The sequence below is a fragment of the Typopeltis vanoorti genome, chromosome 19 (assembly GCF_054136105.1).
Source record: "Typopeltis vanoorti isolate ZY-2024b chromosome 19, IOZ_Tvanoo_1.0, whole genome shotgun sequence".
Taxonomy (NCBI): domain Eukaryota; kingdom Metazoa; phylum Arthropoda; class Arachnida; order Uropygi; family Thelyphonidae; genus Typopeltis; species Typopeltis vanoorti.
The window spans coordinates 17,851,772-17,865,507 of record NC_143567.1 but is presented as its reverse complement, the minus strand read 5'-3'; the positions used below and the strand labels follow the sequence as shown (position 1 = coordinate 17,865,507).

Genomic DNA, 13,736 nt, shown 5'->3' with positions numbered 1-13,736 from the left:
GCGAGGGCGAGTTGTTATTATCATTATTATTATTCCAGGCAACTCCAAGGAGTCGACAGACTCATCGAGGGAGGGCCTAACATCATGTCAAGAACAACTATTCAGCATTCACACAGTATCTATCATACTTCTCCTTGAACTCATTTACAGTCATGGCACCCACAACAGACCCTGGCAGCTTATTCCACTCATTTACCACTCTCCAAGTAAAAAAACCTAGTTCTAACACCCTTGCTAACCACACTCTTACCAATCTTCCATGGATGGCCCCTAGTCTTCCCACTACCACTCCTATTCTCAAAAATATCCTCTGAATTAATCTTATAGAAACCCTTCAGTAATTTGAATGTCTCAATCATATCACCCCTTTTCTGCCTATCAACCAATTTCTGCAGCCCACAAATCTTCAACCTGTTCTCATAAGGTTCATTCCATAGTCCTGCTATTATCTTGGTCACTCGTCTCTTTGGACTCCCTGGAGGTGTCCCATAATAATAATAATAATAATAATAAAAACAATCGTTAAATTGATTAGCAAGTCTTTTGTGTAAGCCTGTCAGATATTTCAACCAGTAGCTATACAATTCATCCTTCCTGGGTGTTGACCAATTTTTTATCCTTTTAGCTTGCTTTTGAATCATTTCAGTTGGTTCGTTGAGATTCGTTCGTGATTTTTGTTCAATCCACTTTGTCTTATTACTGTGCCTCTTAGGGTTGTCTCATAGGTTTACCAAAATGTAAGTGTATTTTCTTTGTCTGTAATATTTATATTTATTACTAATTATATGAAGAGCCAAAGGCTTCATATTTTATATTTATATTTTGTATGAGATAATTATTCCTGCAGCAATCAACTTTCTTGTAAATTTTGTGCTGATTTGCGCGAAACATCGAATTTTGCTTGTGCTGTTCAATGTGTGTAGTGTATCTTCTTATTTTCGCTGCAACTGCAACTGTTTTTTGCTTCAATTCCTCTAATACTTCATCAATAGGTCATGTTCCAATATTACATCTCTTTATGAGGTTATTTCGGGTTTTTCAAACTGCTCGTGTCTGCTCTGAGTTTAAGAATTTTATTCTCCAGTCGATACTTCCACTTTGGTTCCTGAGCCTTACTGCTTTTGGGTTCACTAATCTTATAGCCTAATTCAGATGTTACTACATAGGCTATTGAGTACATAATTGATTCGTTTGTCCGACTGTTCCAGTAGGAATAGCCCCTACAACTTTATGGGCTTCATGTAGGAGTTCCTTGTTTTTGTTGAGGTATTTGTCTCAATACTGGAAGCCTAACTCGTCCCAGTTCATTTGTTCGATAATTTTTGTGGCGAGTTCTTGTTCCTTATCTGATAGCTTCCTTTCAACTATTTGTATATTTTCAACATTTTCAGCATTCTGCACGTTAGAATCTGGTTCTGCCCCATTCATATTCTTGGTCAGTTCAGGGTCAGTACAGTCTCCTTTTACAGATTGAGCTTTCAGTGCTTCTAGCTCAAGTTCACTAAATATCTTGCTTTTGATAGTGAAGCTGCATCAGCCTTTCGAATGAAATTTCCGAATTTGGGTGTAGCTCAAGCCAAAGTTGGAATATCCGTTTCTAAAATCCCCCAATTGAGGAGTTTGAAGAGTAGAAGCACTGCATGACTTGTCGATTTGCAGCACTGCTCCACTTTTTCTTAGTAATAACTTTCGAGTTCTGTGGATCTTGCTCCTGTATCCCACTTGTCAATGGATCTCCATGAAGCTTAGCATCTAGTGCGGCCCTTGGACCACGACCGATGCGGGATAGCGTTCTGATTTGTCTTCACCATTTTTAACTGGGGGGTGGGAAGGCACCTGAGGGAGAAGGTAGACTCCTACTGCATGAGGTGGAAAAATAGTGTTACAATTTCTCTAAATATGGGGATATATATATATATATATATATATATATATATATATATATTTTTTTTTTTCATTTGCTATTCTTTCCATGATTTTTTCCATGATTAAAAATTATTTTCCATTTTTTACGTGATTTTTCCATGTTACTGACAGCCTGGATACAAGCCTGTTATAATAATAATATTATTATTATTTAGAACGAGAGCATTGTCTAGCTGTATGGGTTAACATGCAATGGGGACATTATGAGATGTATGTAGATCATTGTTTCTCAACCTGTGGTCTGCGACGATGGGACAGGTGGTCCGCAGGGAGACTTAAATTAATTAAATAAATATATATTTTTAATTATCCAAACAAAACAAATTAAAATTGAATAAGTAAGTAAAAATTATTGAAATCAAATAGAGAACAAAAAAAAATAAATAAATAAAATAAAATAAAATAAAAATAGCGTCAAAATATTCAGAGGTGGAAGCAATAAAACTATATTGTTGTTCACTTCACCCCTCTTTTATTATTCGTCATTCTGCTGCTGAATGACGAATTTTTTAATAATGGAAAAGTGGCTTAGAACTAGGACTTTGAAAAGAAGAGGAAATGAAACAGGTGATGCTAACCCTAATTGTGGTACACGTGTTGTAACGGCGAATAAATCTGATATTATTAAAGTAGAAGAAACAAGCAATTTAAAACTAAAAATACAGTAGGAAATATAACAGCCTCATATTTGGAATTCGGGTTTACCTGGTGTGGAGATGAAAGTGAACAGAAACCTCAGTGTGTTTTGTGTTATGAAGTGTTGTCGAACGAGTGCATGAAATCTGAATCTGCGAAATTCCAACGACATTTAGAAACTAAACATTGTGATATGAAAAATAAGCCAAGTGATTTTTTTCAGCGATGCTTAGGGACATTAAATCATGGGAAAGATATAGTTTCGGCCATGGGTTCCATTAATAGCAAGGCACTGGAAGCATCCTATCTCTTAAGTTTGCCTATAGAAAAAACAGGGAAACCTCATTCTATCGGGGAAAATTTGCTACTTCCAGCTATAAAAGATGTGGTAAAAACTGTTTGGCAACAAGTTACTAAAAGATGTTGATTTGATTCCTCTTTCAAATGACACTGTCGGTTGCAGAATTAATGATATGGCAGGTGACGTAGAATCTCAGTTAATCGAGAGAGTTAAGAAGAGGTCTTATTATGCGTTAGAAATAGACGAGACTACTGATGTTACAAATGATGCGCAGTTAATATGCTAAGCAAGATATGCGCATGATAACAACATTCATGATGATATTCTGTTTTGTAGAACTTTGCCATCCCGAACAACTGGAGAAAAAATATTTCACACACCATAATCACCAAGGGATCCGGGGGGGGGGGAAATGTACAGGCTTCTGTTCGGTTGGAGCTCGCGCCCTTACAGGCAGGCATAGTCCGGATATGCACCAATTCATATCCGGAGCTGCTCAAAAAAGCAGCTCCGGATATGAATTGGTGCATTGTTTCATACATAGGGAAGCGTTAGCCTCCAAAGGAATGCCACCAGAATTTAAAACTGTGCTTTACAACACTGTAAAACTAGGTTATTTTATTAAGGCTCGACCGTTAAATAACAGGTTATTTTCAGTACTCTGCGATGAAATGGGCAGTGAATATATACAACTTTTGCTTCATTCTGAAATTCGCTGGCTTTTCAGGAGCAAAGCTAACAAGGTCATTTCAATTAAGGCACGAAGTTTTATTATTTCTAAATGAACGTAATTCTGATTTTGCATCACTCCTTGTTGATGAAGCATGGTTATCAACACTATCCTATCTTTCAGACATTTTTTCGAAATTAAATGAAATATAATCTTTCCCTTAAGGAAATTCTTTACCTCCCCCCCCACGCCTCTATAACTTAGTGGTCCGTAGAATTGTTTTAGGCATTTTACTGGTTCTTGGGATTAGAAAGGTTGAGAAACGCTGATGTAGATGAAATAGCACTTCAAGGTTGTAACGAAGCCACCTGCTATTTTCAATACGCTAAAAACACTTGGATCAGTAGATTGTTTGTGTATCTGACTATTAACTGTTATAACGATAAAGAAGACGTACCTGACCGGCAAAGAACTTATCAAACACGCTGTGTTAGGACGCTACAGCTTGTGAGGGTTGTGAAGGCAGGCACACCCTCGCCGTGATCCTGTGAGGATGCAGAAAGTGATGTCGCAAGAGATGAACGTTTCACAGAGAATGATGTTACATGTACTGACTTAGACCTTAGGGCAGTGTTTCTCAACGTGGGGCGTATGCCCCACAGGGGAGCAATTTGATTATTTTTTTGGAGGGGGGAGGAGCAATTTGAAAATGTACATATTTATATTATACTTTTTCAGAACTTGGCTGACTATTATGCTAGAAGGGGAACATCAAATCTTTGAGACGTTGAGGTGGAGCATGATCCAAAAAACGTTGAGAAACACTGCCTTAGGGTAAGAGCTTATCGTCGTTTTTCTGGACATTTCCTAACACCACAACTTATGTGTCAGAGGGTGATAAAATCAAAGGCACTTCTCTGACGGTGCATAAACAACAGACACAGAGATATCCTCTTCACAGATGAGAAGATTTTCACTATCGAAGAGCCATTTAACCACCAAAATGATCGGGTATATGCCCCGGATGGTCGCACAGCACGTGCTATAGCACCCAGAATTCAGAGAGCTCATCACTTCATGCCAATGATGATTTGGTGTGTGTGTGTGGGGGGGGGGTGACATATCAAGGGTGTCTAAGTTCATTTCTGCAAGAAAGGGATTAAAACCTCTGTGAAAGTGTATCAAGACACCGTACTAAAGCGTGTGGTATGGCCCCTGAACAACATCTTGTGAAACAAGGCGTTGTTCAGGGGCCATACCACACAGGACCACACAACAGTGGTTGGAGGCGAATGTGCCTGTCCACACATCACCATCTGATTGGCAAATCTAGAAGTCCCGATCTGAAACTATTGGACTTCAAATCGTGGTCGCATCTTTGAGAGAGTGGTCTGCAAGAAACGACACCCCAGCATCGCCAGCCTGAAGGTGGATTTGGAGTGGGTAGTGGCAGCGTTTCTGTTGGATGTTGTCTGTGCCGCTATTGATATGTGACCTCACGGTCTTTGGGCATGCACGAAGGTAAAAGGAGACATTTCAAACACTGAATGCTGCTACGAGTATATACACTTTACACATGTGGTTATATGTGCTGAAAGCTGTAAATGATTTACCGATAGATTAAAGGTTCAAGTTGTAACAGCATTTATGGCAGTCCCCCCCCCCCCCCTCTCTCTCTCTCTCTCTCTCTCTCTCTCTCTCTCTCTCTCTCTGTGTGTGTGTGTAATAGTGTTTTTTTAGGGTTGAGGTATAATTTTGCCAGGGTTTACTGTCCTCCAAACTTGCCTCTCCTAGGTATTACCTTAGTTGGTTATACTACAGCTCTGCATATAATCACAATTTTGTATATTTTTTTCGCTGTAGTCATCCTTCTATTGCAGCGGTTCTCAACACTACTCGTATGCCCGCTAGCGTAAATGCGCCCGCTGTCAATTACTAAATAAGGAAAAAAAAACTGGCAAATATAAGTCTTCTCATAGTAATAATATTTACTGAAATTGTAAAAAAATGTTAGCATTTATGTTATATTACGAATACAGTAACCCTCGTATAACACGGTACTTATATAACGCGGTCTACAAATTGTAGTAACCCTTGTTCAACGCGGTACTTATACAACACGGTTTCGATATAAGACGGTATGCAAACTGTAGTAACCCGTTATCTTTTCATATATTTTTCAACGCGCGACTTAAAAATCAAATTTTATCTTCGTTAAATTTGCATCTGCCCGTATCGCGCATGTAGTTATAAGTAGGAATTTATTATTATTATTATTATTATTATTCTGACATCTCCAAGGAGTCCGAAGACTCATCGCGGGAGGACACCTACAACTGTCTCAACCACTACACCGAACCTCTACTACGAATCATCTCTATCAACGCCATCTCCCCCCCACCACAACTAGTATTTTTTGTCTGTAAATTGCGTGTGTTCTGAAGGGCCGATTTGTCTGTATGCGGGATGAAAAACCGGAGTTTCCGGGAGGAAAAACCCTGCTACCTCCTTATGAGATCGGCTAACTCACCTTCGATTGAAATCGTCCAGATAAAGATTCCTCCCGTCTCGACGAGAATCGAACTATTGCATAGAGACATTGTATAGGGGTGGCTAAATTTTCTTTGCCTAGGGATGTCAGATACTCTCGCACCGGCCCTGCATGAGACTCACCCTTCACGAACTTCATAAGTGCTCCGATCGCTTCAATAGTGAATTAATTAATGGGGAAATAGATTTAAATGAGGAGGAACTGGTACTATTAATAGATGACGTCGAATGAAATGGCAGGGGAAGTTCTGCCAAAGATTCTGATTATGATGAATCAGTTTAAAAAATTAGCAGACAGATTGAACTTGGCAAGAAAGTTATTTTGTGGATAATGATCTCCCAATGGAGCAATCCGGAAAATTCACGAGACAATTGGATATTTGTTTAGCTCCGTATTATGAACTTAATAAAAAAATTGCAGAATAGTGGTAAGCAAGGTCATATTACTGACTTCTTGATAACTAAACCAGCCGAAGTATGCAATGAGAATTATACAAATGATGCGCAAGTGATGATGACGTCCGGCCATTCGTCAATAAAGAACATCTACGAAATGTTAGTTTTGCAGAGAGTGATGACGATTAAAATATACACTTTATTTTATTTTGCCTAAAACATTTATGCATTATGTGCAATGAGGTTTTTGTAGAATTTATAATTTTATACTATGTATTTGTTTCATAGTTTATTTGTTTTCTTAACTTACACTAATTACCGGAATTAAAAAAAAAAATATTTTTGTTGGATATGTCATTGTTTATATAATCTTAAAAAAAAAAACGATTTCGGAACCTAACCCTACTTTTTCTATGTGATCTGAGTCTCGCATAACGCGATTTATATAACGCGGCATTTTTGTGGAACCTGACATCCACTTTATACTAGGGTTACCTGTATTTTGTAATTCCTCTGTCTTTGAGTGCGAGTGTTACCACTGCTAATTTAGAGTGTACTGGCATTAATTTAGAGTCTACTGCTCTTGAGGGATGTGTCACCACTTCACTGGTGTTGTCGGCACACTTTGACCATACATTGTTTTCTTGTGTTTAAAAATTTTTTCCCAAAATGAGTAAACCAAATAAAAAACAACGAACCTATCAATGATTAGGAAGAAAACTATTGTTTTATTCAGAGTAAAGAAAAATGTTTTCGCTTATTGTGTGATGGTTTAATTTAGTTGTATAGTAAATGTTAAATGTGTATTTATCCTACTTTCATAGTTAATTTGTTATCATTTGGTATGATAAAAAAAAGTATACATTTCCATAGAAAATTTTTATTCTTTTAATAATTTCTTTCAAATCTTTTTCTCTTATTTACAATGGTCTGAAATGTTTAAAGTTCTCTGTTATTTTCAATAGGTGTTCTCCGTATCATATACATCACCCTTCACTTTCCATGCAATCATGTCTCAACATCAATGGTTCACGTACTTTTGGGTTTTTCACGTTACTGTTTTCAAGTTACTTCATGAAACAGATGCCATTATCAATTACTGCCTGTTTATGTTTTGCATTTGTAATTCTGAAATTTTTATTTATTTCTTGATTTTTTAACTACGTAAATTCACCCTTTTTCCATCCATAAGACTCAGTTTTTTTAAAAAAATTATTTGCAGAGTAGTATGTAAGATATACATCTTTGAGTTTTTTTTAAAAAAAAAACGTATCTACTTCACAATAAAAGTTTTTGTGCAAAGTTGGAAAGAGCCATGAGGAATGAAGCCAATGTTGTGCCATTGCAAGAGGAATTGCAGTGATCGGAGTTAGCAGTTCACTGTGACAAAGTGTATCATTTTTAAATTTAGGAATCAAAGATGGGATGCAGTATATATACAATTGGTGTCAATATCTTGGAGTAAGTGGTGCGTATGAGGAATCTAGGAGTGATTGTGGACAAAGACCTAAAATTTCAGGGACACATTACTGAAATTGTGAAGACAGCACAATGGATTATAGCAATGATGCAGAGACAGTGATGTATAAAAGTAAGGATGTTATAGTCCTGGTTTTTAAAAGGATGAGGAGATACTGGAAGGAGTCCAAAGATGATTGACCAAGGTGATTTTTGTTCTTTAGAATGTTGAGTATGAAGACAGATTGAGGATAGAAGGTGTGTGTGTGTATATATATATATATATAAGTTATCAAGAAATCATTACCAGATTAACATAGATGATGATTTACATAGAATGGGGAAAAACAAAGGGAAAATAAGAGGTTCATTAATAGAAGCTGTATAAGGAGGGTGTAAACAAAAGGGTGAGGAACAGATTTTTTTTGCATGGAGAGTGGTGGATGATTAGAGTGCATTGTTTCAGAGTGTTGTAAATGCAGAGATGATGAATATATTGAAAGCACAGTAGGATGAACTGTGTGTGTGTGTGTGTGTGTGTGTGTGTGTGTGTGTGTGTGTGTGTGTGTGTGTGTGTGTGTGTGTGTGTGTGTGTGTGTTCTTCAAAAGTTTTCGTCTTATTTTTCTGCTAGCTGGTGGTTATCACAAGCTGGTGGTAAAGTGGTCATCTTGGTTACACACAAATCTCCTGATGTACTCTCAGCATTTCTATACTTATTATTCCTTTCAATTTTCATTTGACTCTATTCTTTGTACAATCTCCCACCTCCTAAGCTCCACAGCAGGCCACTTCTGCTGCTATGTCCTTACAACTCTAATTTCCTAGCACACTTGCCTGCTTTGATGCATATGTCCTTCCATATAAATGCAATCCATTCCTTACATGTATCTTTCTTCTGTCCTCAAATGCACTCCAATTTATCCACATATTCTGGATCTCTTTTTTTGACATATTTTTATTATCATGTCATTCATGCTCTCTTCCTCAGTTTTGCATCATCATATCTGGACAATACACTGTCTTCCTTTTTGACACTTTTCTGCTCCTCACATCTCTCTCTCTCTCTCTCACCACTTGATTCACACTACCTCTCAGATCATTGTGCCAACAGTCACTATTATCTCATGCACATTCTCACCTCATTTTATTGGCACAGACCCACTCTCTGTTGTTCTTCCAGACTACCACTCCTCTTATATTCTCTTCTGTGTTTCCACACATACTCTACTCCTCTCACAGATCCATTTATTCCTTGCTCACCTGCATTCCTAACTCCTTCTCCTCTGACATTCCCTCCTTGCTCTTTTATCATCTGCCTTCCTTCTCTCTCTCTCTCTCTCTCTCTCTCTCTCTTTCCTTTGCTCCTGTACTCTTGACATTCTCATTCCATCTCATTCTCTGGTTCTCCCTCCTCTCATTTCTATAACTTTCTCTCACACTTCTTGTTCATCTCACATCAGTCAGCCCTTCCAGTCTTTTAAGCTCTCCCTTCACGGGAATCAACTGATTTTTATCTTCTGCTTCTTCTTTCAATACTTCTTTCAATAATTCTCCTTCTGCAAGCATCACTCATCATGTTTGACTGGCATTTAGTGCTATCCTTCAGATCTTCCATATATTGGTTCACACTATCTAATCAGTTGTCTAGTCAGTTGCCACCTGATGCTCACCTTACTCCCCCCCCCCCCTGATCCCACTACATGTAACTCTCTACTATCAAGCTTTGTTCCCATTGCATCACTCTCATCACTACTGAAACCAGAAGTACTGATACTGAAATGACCCAGATCTTCCTCATTGTATACATCCCTTACCTTTACCCCATCTCTTACCTGCTACATTTTTAAATGATGGGAGCATGTATACCGAATACTATATAATCTTCTGTGATATTGTTTGCAAAATATAATCTTTGATTGGTAGGGATGGTTGACAATGTATTAGTAAATGGAGGTACTGCAGTCACCATAATTGATATAAAGAAACAGTACAACACAAAGCAATGTATTGGAAAAGTACTTCAAACCCCTAAAAAATTTCAGAATGCAATCACACCACAATTAATTAAAACTAATTCAGGCTAAATTTATTCTAAATTTATAATGAAATCCCTAACAATTAATATCAAAACTCGTTTTTTTTTATTACACCTCTTACAAGCTCTTTACTCTCTCTAATATATCTATTGTATTATGCTGCTATTTGATTATAATTAAAACTGAGTTGCATTAGTGGATATCAGTAATACCCTGTTTTGTTTTTAAGTTTTTGTTGCATTGCTTAATATCAAAAATAAAAATGTATTACATAAATCATATATTTATAATATGAAAATTTTTTTATAGATGGAGGAATATTTGCAGTATATTGGTGGGGTAGTAGGGGCAGCGGCTGTGACAGGTGCAGCAGCAATGGCAACATCCATGTATATGGCAACTTTACCACCCCCTATTGTCCCTACAGTTCCATTGGATAACCAGTCATTGGAGCTTGCTGTGAGTTTTTTAGAACAGTTTATCTTAATAGTGAATTCTTGTATTTTTTATATTAATACTATTAATACTATTATAATGATGATCTCTAAGGTGTTTGACTCATCAAGACGAGCCCAACGACTGCTGACCACTTACTATATTCATATAGTATGTCACACAATATCCAGATTTGTGATGCTTGAGACCAGATAATGAAATGACACATTAGGTTTTAGGTATATAGTATTATTTTTAGTAACACAATTATTTTAGCCACTGATATTAATTCTTATTTGATTACAGATGACTGAGACATAACTAGGATTTGAGTAATATTAATATTTTGAAATGGCACAAATCAGAATTGACATTACATTGATGTTCAGATCAATTTCACTACTATTTTGCAAATTGCAAATATATTCCCAGTCATTTATATACACAAAAAGAGATGAGTGGTTGAAGTTTTTAAGTATAGCATATAGAAGAAATAAAATCCCCACAGTTTAAAAGTGCAGGCTAAAAATTCCAAGCCTCCTTATTTTAAAAGGTTATTTGATCCATGATTTGTACAAAAATAAATTCTCCTGTATGTTTATACATTTCAGAGACCATATTTGCACAACTAATAGAGTCTGACAAGGTTATATCAGAAATTAGCTGTAGTAGCAATGGCTATTGTAAGAAACTTACAGATGTGTGAGGTGCCTGTTTGGGAGGGAGGGAGATGAAAAATGATAGCATTAAGCATATCACACTTTAATAATTTATGTACAGTAAAACATAACAACATAATAAATAACAATATTTTTTTTTCTTTTCTTAGTTCTGATAAGAGATGTTGCTTGGCAAAAAACTAATGACAACTTATTATTATTATCCCAATAACCCATTGGAGTTAGAGATTCATTGTGGGAGGTTGTTATACATACAGCTCATGTATGTATGACAAATTCTCTGCAGACACCACATTCTCAGCCAATGCATTCCAATTATTCACAACTCTCCATGCAAAAAACCTGTTTCCTCTCCCTTGCTCACACACTCCTTATACAGCTTCCAGGGAGGACCTCTTGTTCTTCTCCCATCTCTCACCATTTTATGAAAAACCTCTCCAATGTTAATCTTATAAAAACTCTTATCAATTTGTATGTTCCTATCATATTGCTCCTCCTATCCACTGGACTCTGTAAAGTGCATCATTTCAACCTTTCTTCTTACTCAACATTCCAGAGATCAGAAACTATTTAGGTCAATTGTCTCTGGACCTTTAGCAACATGTCTTCATCCTTTCGAAAACCAGATGACCAAATCTGTGCACAGTAGTCCATATGTGGCCTAATCAGAGTTATTATTATTACTACCCAAGACCCCATGGAGTCAAAGATTCATCTAGGAGGTCCTTTTATCATACACACAGCTCATGATACCGTGCTTTAAACACACTCAAATTTTCTGCAGACACCACAAAGGCATTCCAATAAATCACAACTCTGCATGAAAAAAACCTTCTTCTCACTCCCCTACTCACACCCTCTTTATACAGTTTCTAGGGATGACCTCTGGTTCTCCTCTGATCTCCCACTATTTTCTAGAACCTTTCCAGCATTCATCCTATAACAACTCCTTACTAACTCATAGGTCTCTATCATATCTCCTCTCTTCCTCCTGTCCACCAGACTCTGCAAGTTGCATCTTCTCAATCTTTCCTCATACTCGACATTCCATTGATTAGACCTCTGTACTGTTTCCAACATTTCTTCATCCTTCTGAAAACCAGTGACCAAATCTGGGCACAATAGTCCATGTGTGGCCTAATCAAAGCCTTATACAATGGAACAAGAATCTCCCTACTTCTACAAGTCAGTGTCCTCTGCATCATTCCCAGAAGCCTTTGTGTTGTCTTCATAATTTTGGCTATGTGTCCCCCAAATTTTCAGATCCTTATCCACTATCACCCCCAGATCTCTTATTTCCTCCACCTCCGACAATATATCCTCACCTAGCATAAATTCTGCATCCCATTTTTGTTTTCCAAATTTTCAAACCTTACATTTTTCAACATTGAACTCACATTCCCATGCCAATCACTCAATTTATTCAAGTCTTCTTGTAAGGCCACAACATCTTCTCTACTCTTCATAGTTCATCCCAACTTTGCATCATCTGCAAACAACTGAATATCTCCATCCAAATCTTCACCAATATCATTAATATACAAATTAAACACCAATGGCCCTGAAACAGACCCCTGAGGCACACCACCAGTAACTTTCCTTTTCCTGGATATTGCTCTGCCATACACAACTTGTTGATACCTATCAGATAGCCGGTCTCCAATCCAGTGCACCAATCTAATACCCAACCCCATCTGCTCTAGTTTGACTATCAACTTATCATGCGGTAATCTATCAAAAGCCTTTGCGAAATCTAAGTATATTACTGTGTATCCTTCTTCTCTGTCCATGGAAGCAGTCACCTTATTGTAATAAGTAAGTAGATTACTAAAACATGACCTCCCTTTATCAAATCCATGCTATCCATCAAAGATAATACCATTGTTGTCAACCCAATTTTGGATCCTAGTTCTCACAAGCTTCTCCAACAACTTAACTACAACACTCTCTCTCTCTCTCTCTCCACCAGTTCTTTCAGGTGAGGTATGACGTGGAGCGAATTTTTTTTATTTTTTATCTCCAAACAAAACGGAATTATTTCCTCAGTGACAACTTATTTGTGACTCAAAAATGGTGTACGCTCAATAGCTTTATGAAAAATGTGCAAATCAAAACCTATAGTTTACTTGATATGCTTGAGTTTGATCACCTCCTTTATGAAGTGGCACAATCTTGCCCTCTTTCCATTCCTTAGGAACTTGACACAGTGTAAGACTCGTATTAAAAAAATATGTCAAGGCCATCGTCAACTCCCTGGCACATTCCTTCAGAATACATGGTGATATATTATCAAATCCCACAGCCTTATTTACATCTAGTTTGCTCAACTCCCCATACATCTCTTGCTCACTTACAGCCAGTCTCTCTTTCCCATCTTCAGCTGCTCTCAATCTCTCCATGAAGTCACATTCACAAGATTGAAAGACCTTTATAAACTGCTCATTAAGTATCTCCACCACACCTTCTGCAACAGCTGTCTTTATACCATTTTCTCCAATTAAACTCTATAGAATGGAATCGGAACCCCTCACTTCAACAAGTCAGTACCTTTTGCATTATTGGCAGAATTCATTGTGTTGTCCTCACAATTTTGGCAGTATATTCTTTAAATTTTACATCCTTATTTGCCATTGCCCCAAGATCTATT

The 13,736-nt window shown here is 37.2% G+C and overlaps 1 protein-coding gene across 1 annotated transcript in view; it reads left to right on the top strand.

Moving 5' to 3' along the window:
* The window catches only part of LOC150095885 (long-chain-fatty-acid--CoA ligase 1-like), a 335,143-nt gene that overhangs the window by 33,235 nt on the left and 288,172 nt on the right, over positions 1-13,736 (top strand). The window contains exon 2 of the mRNA XM_090409654.1: positions 10,284-10,433. Coding sequence (XP_090265780.1) covers positions 10,284-10,433 — 150 coding nt within the window. The remainder of the gene's footprint in view (positions 1-10,283; positions 10,434-13,736) is intronic.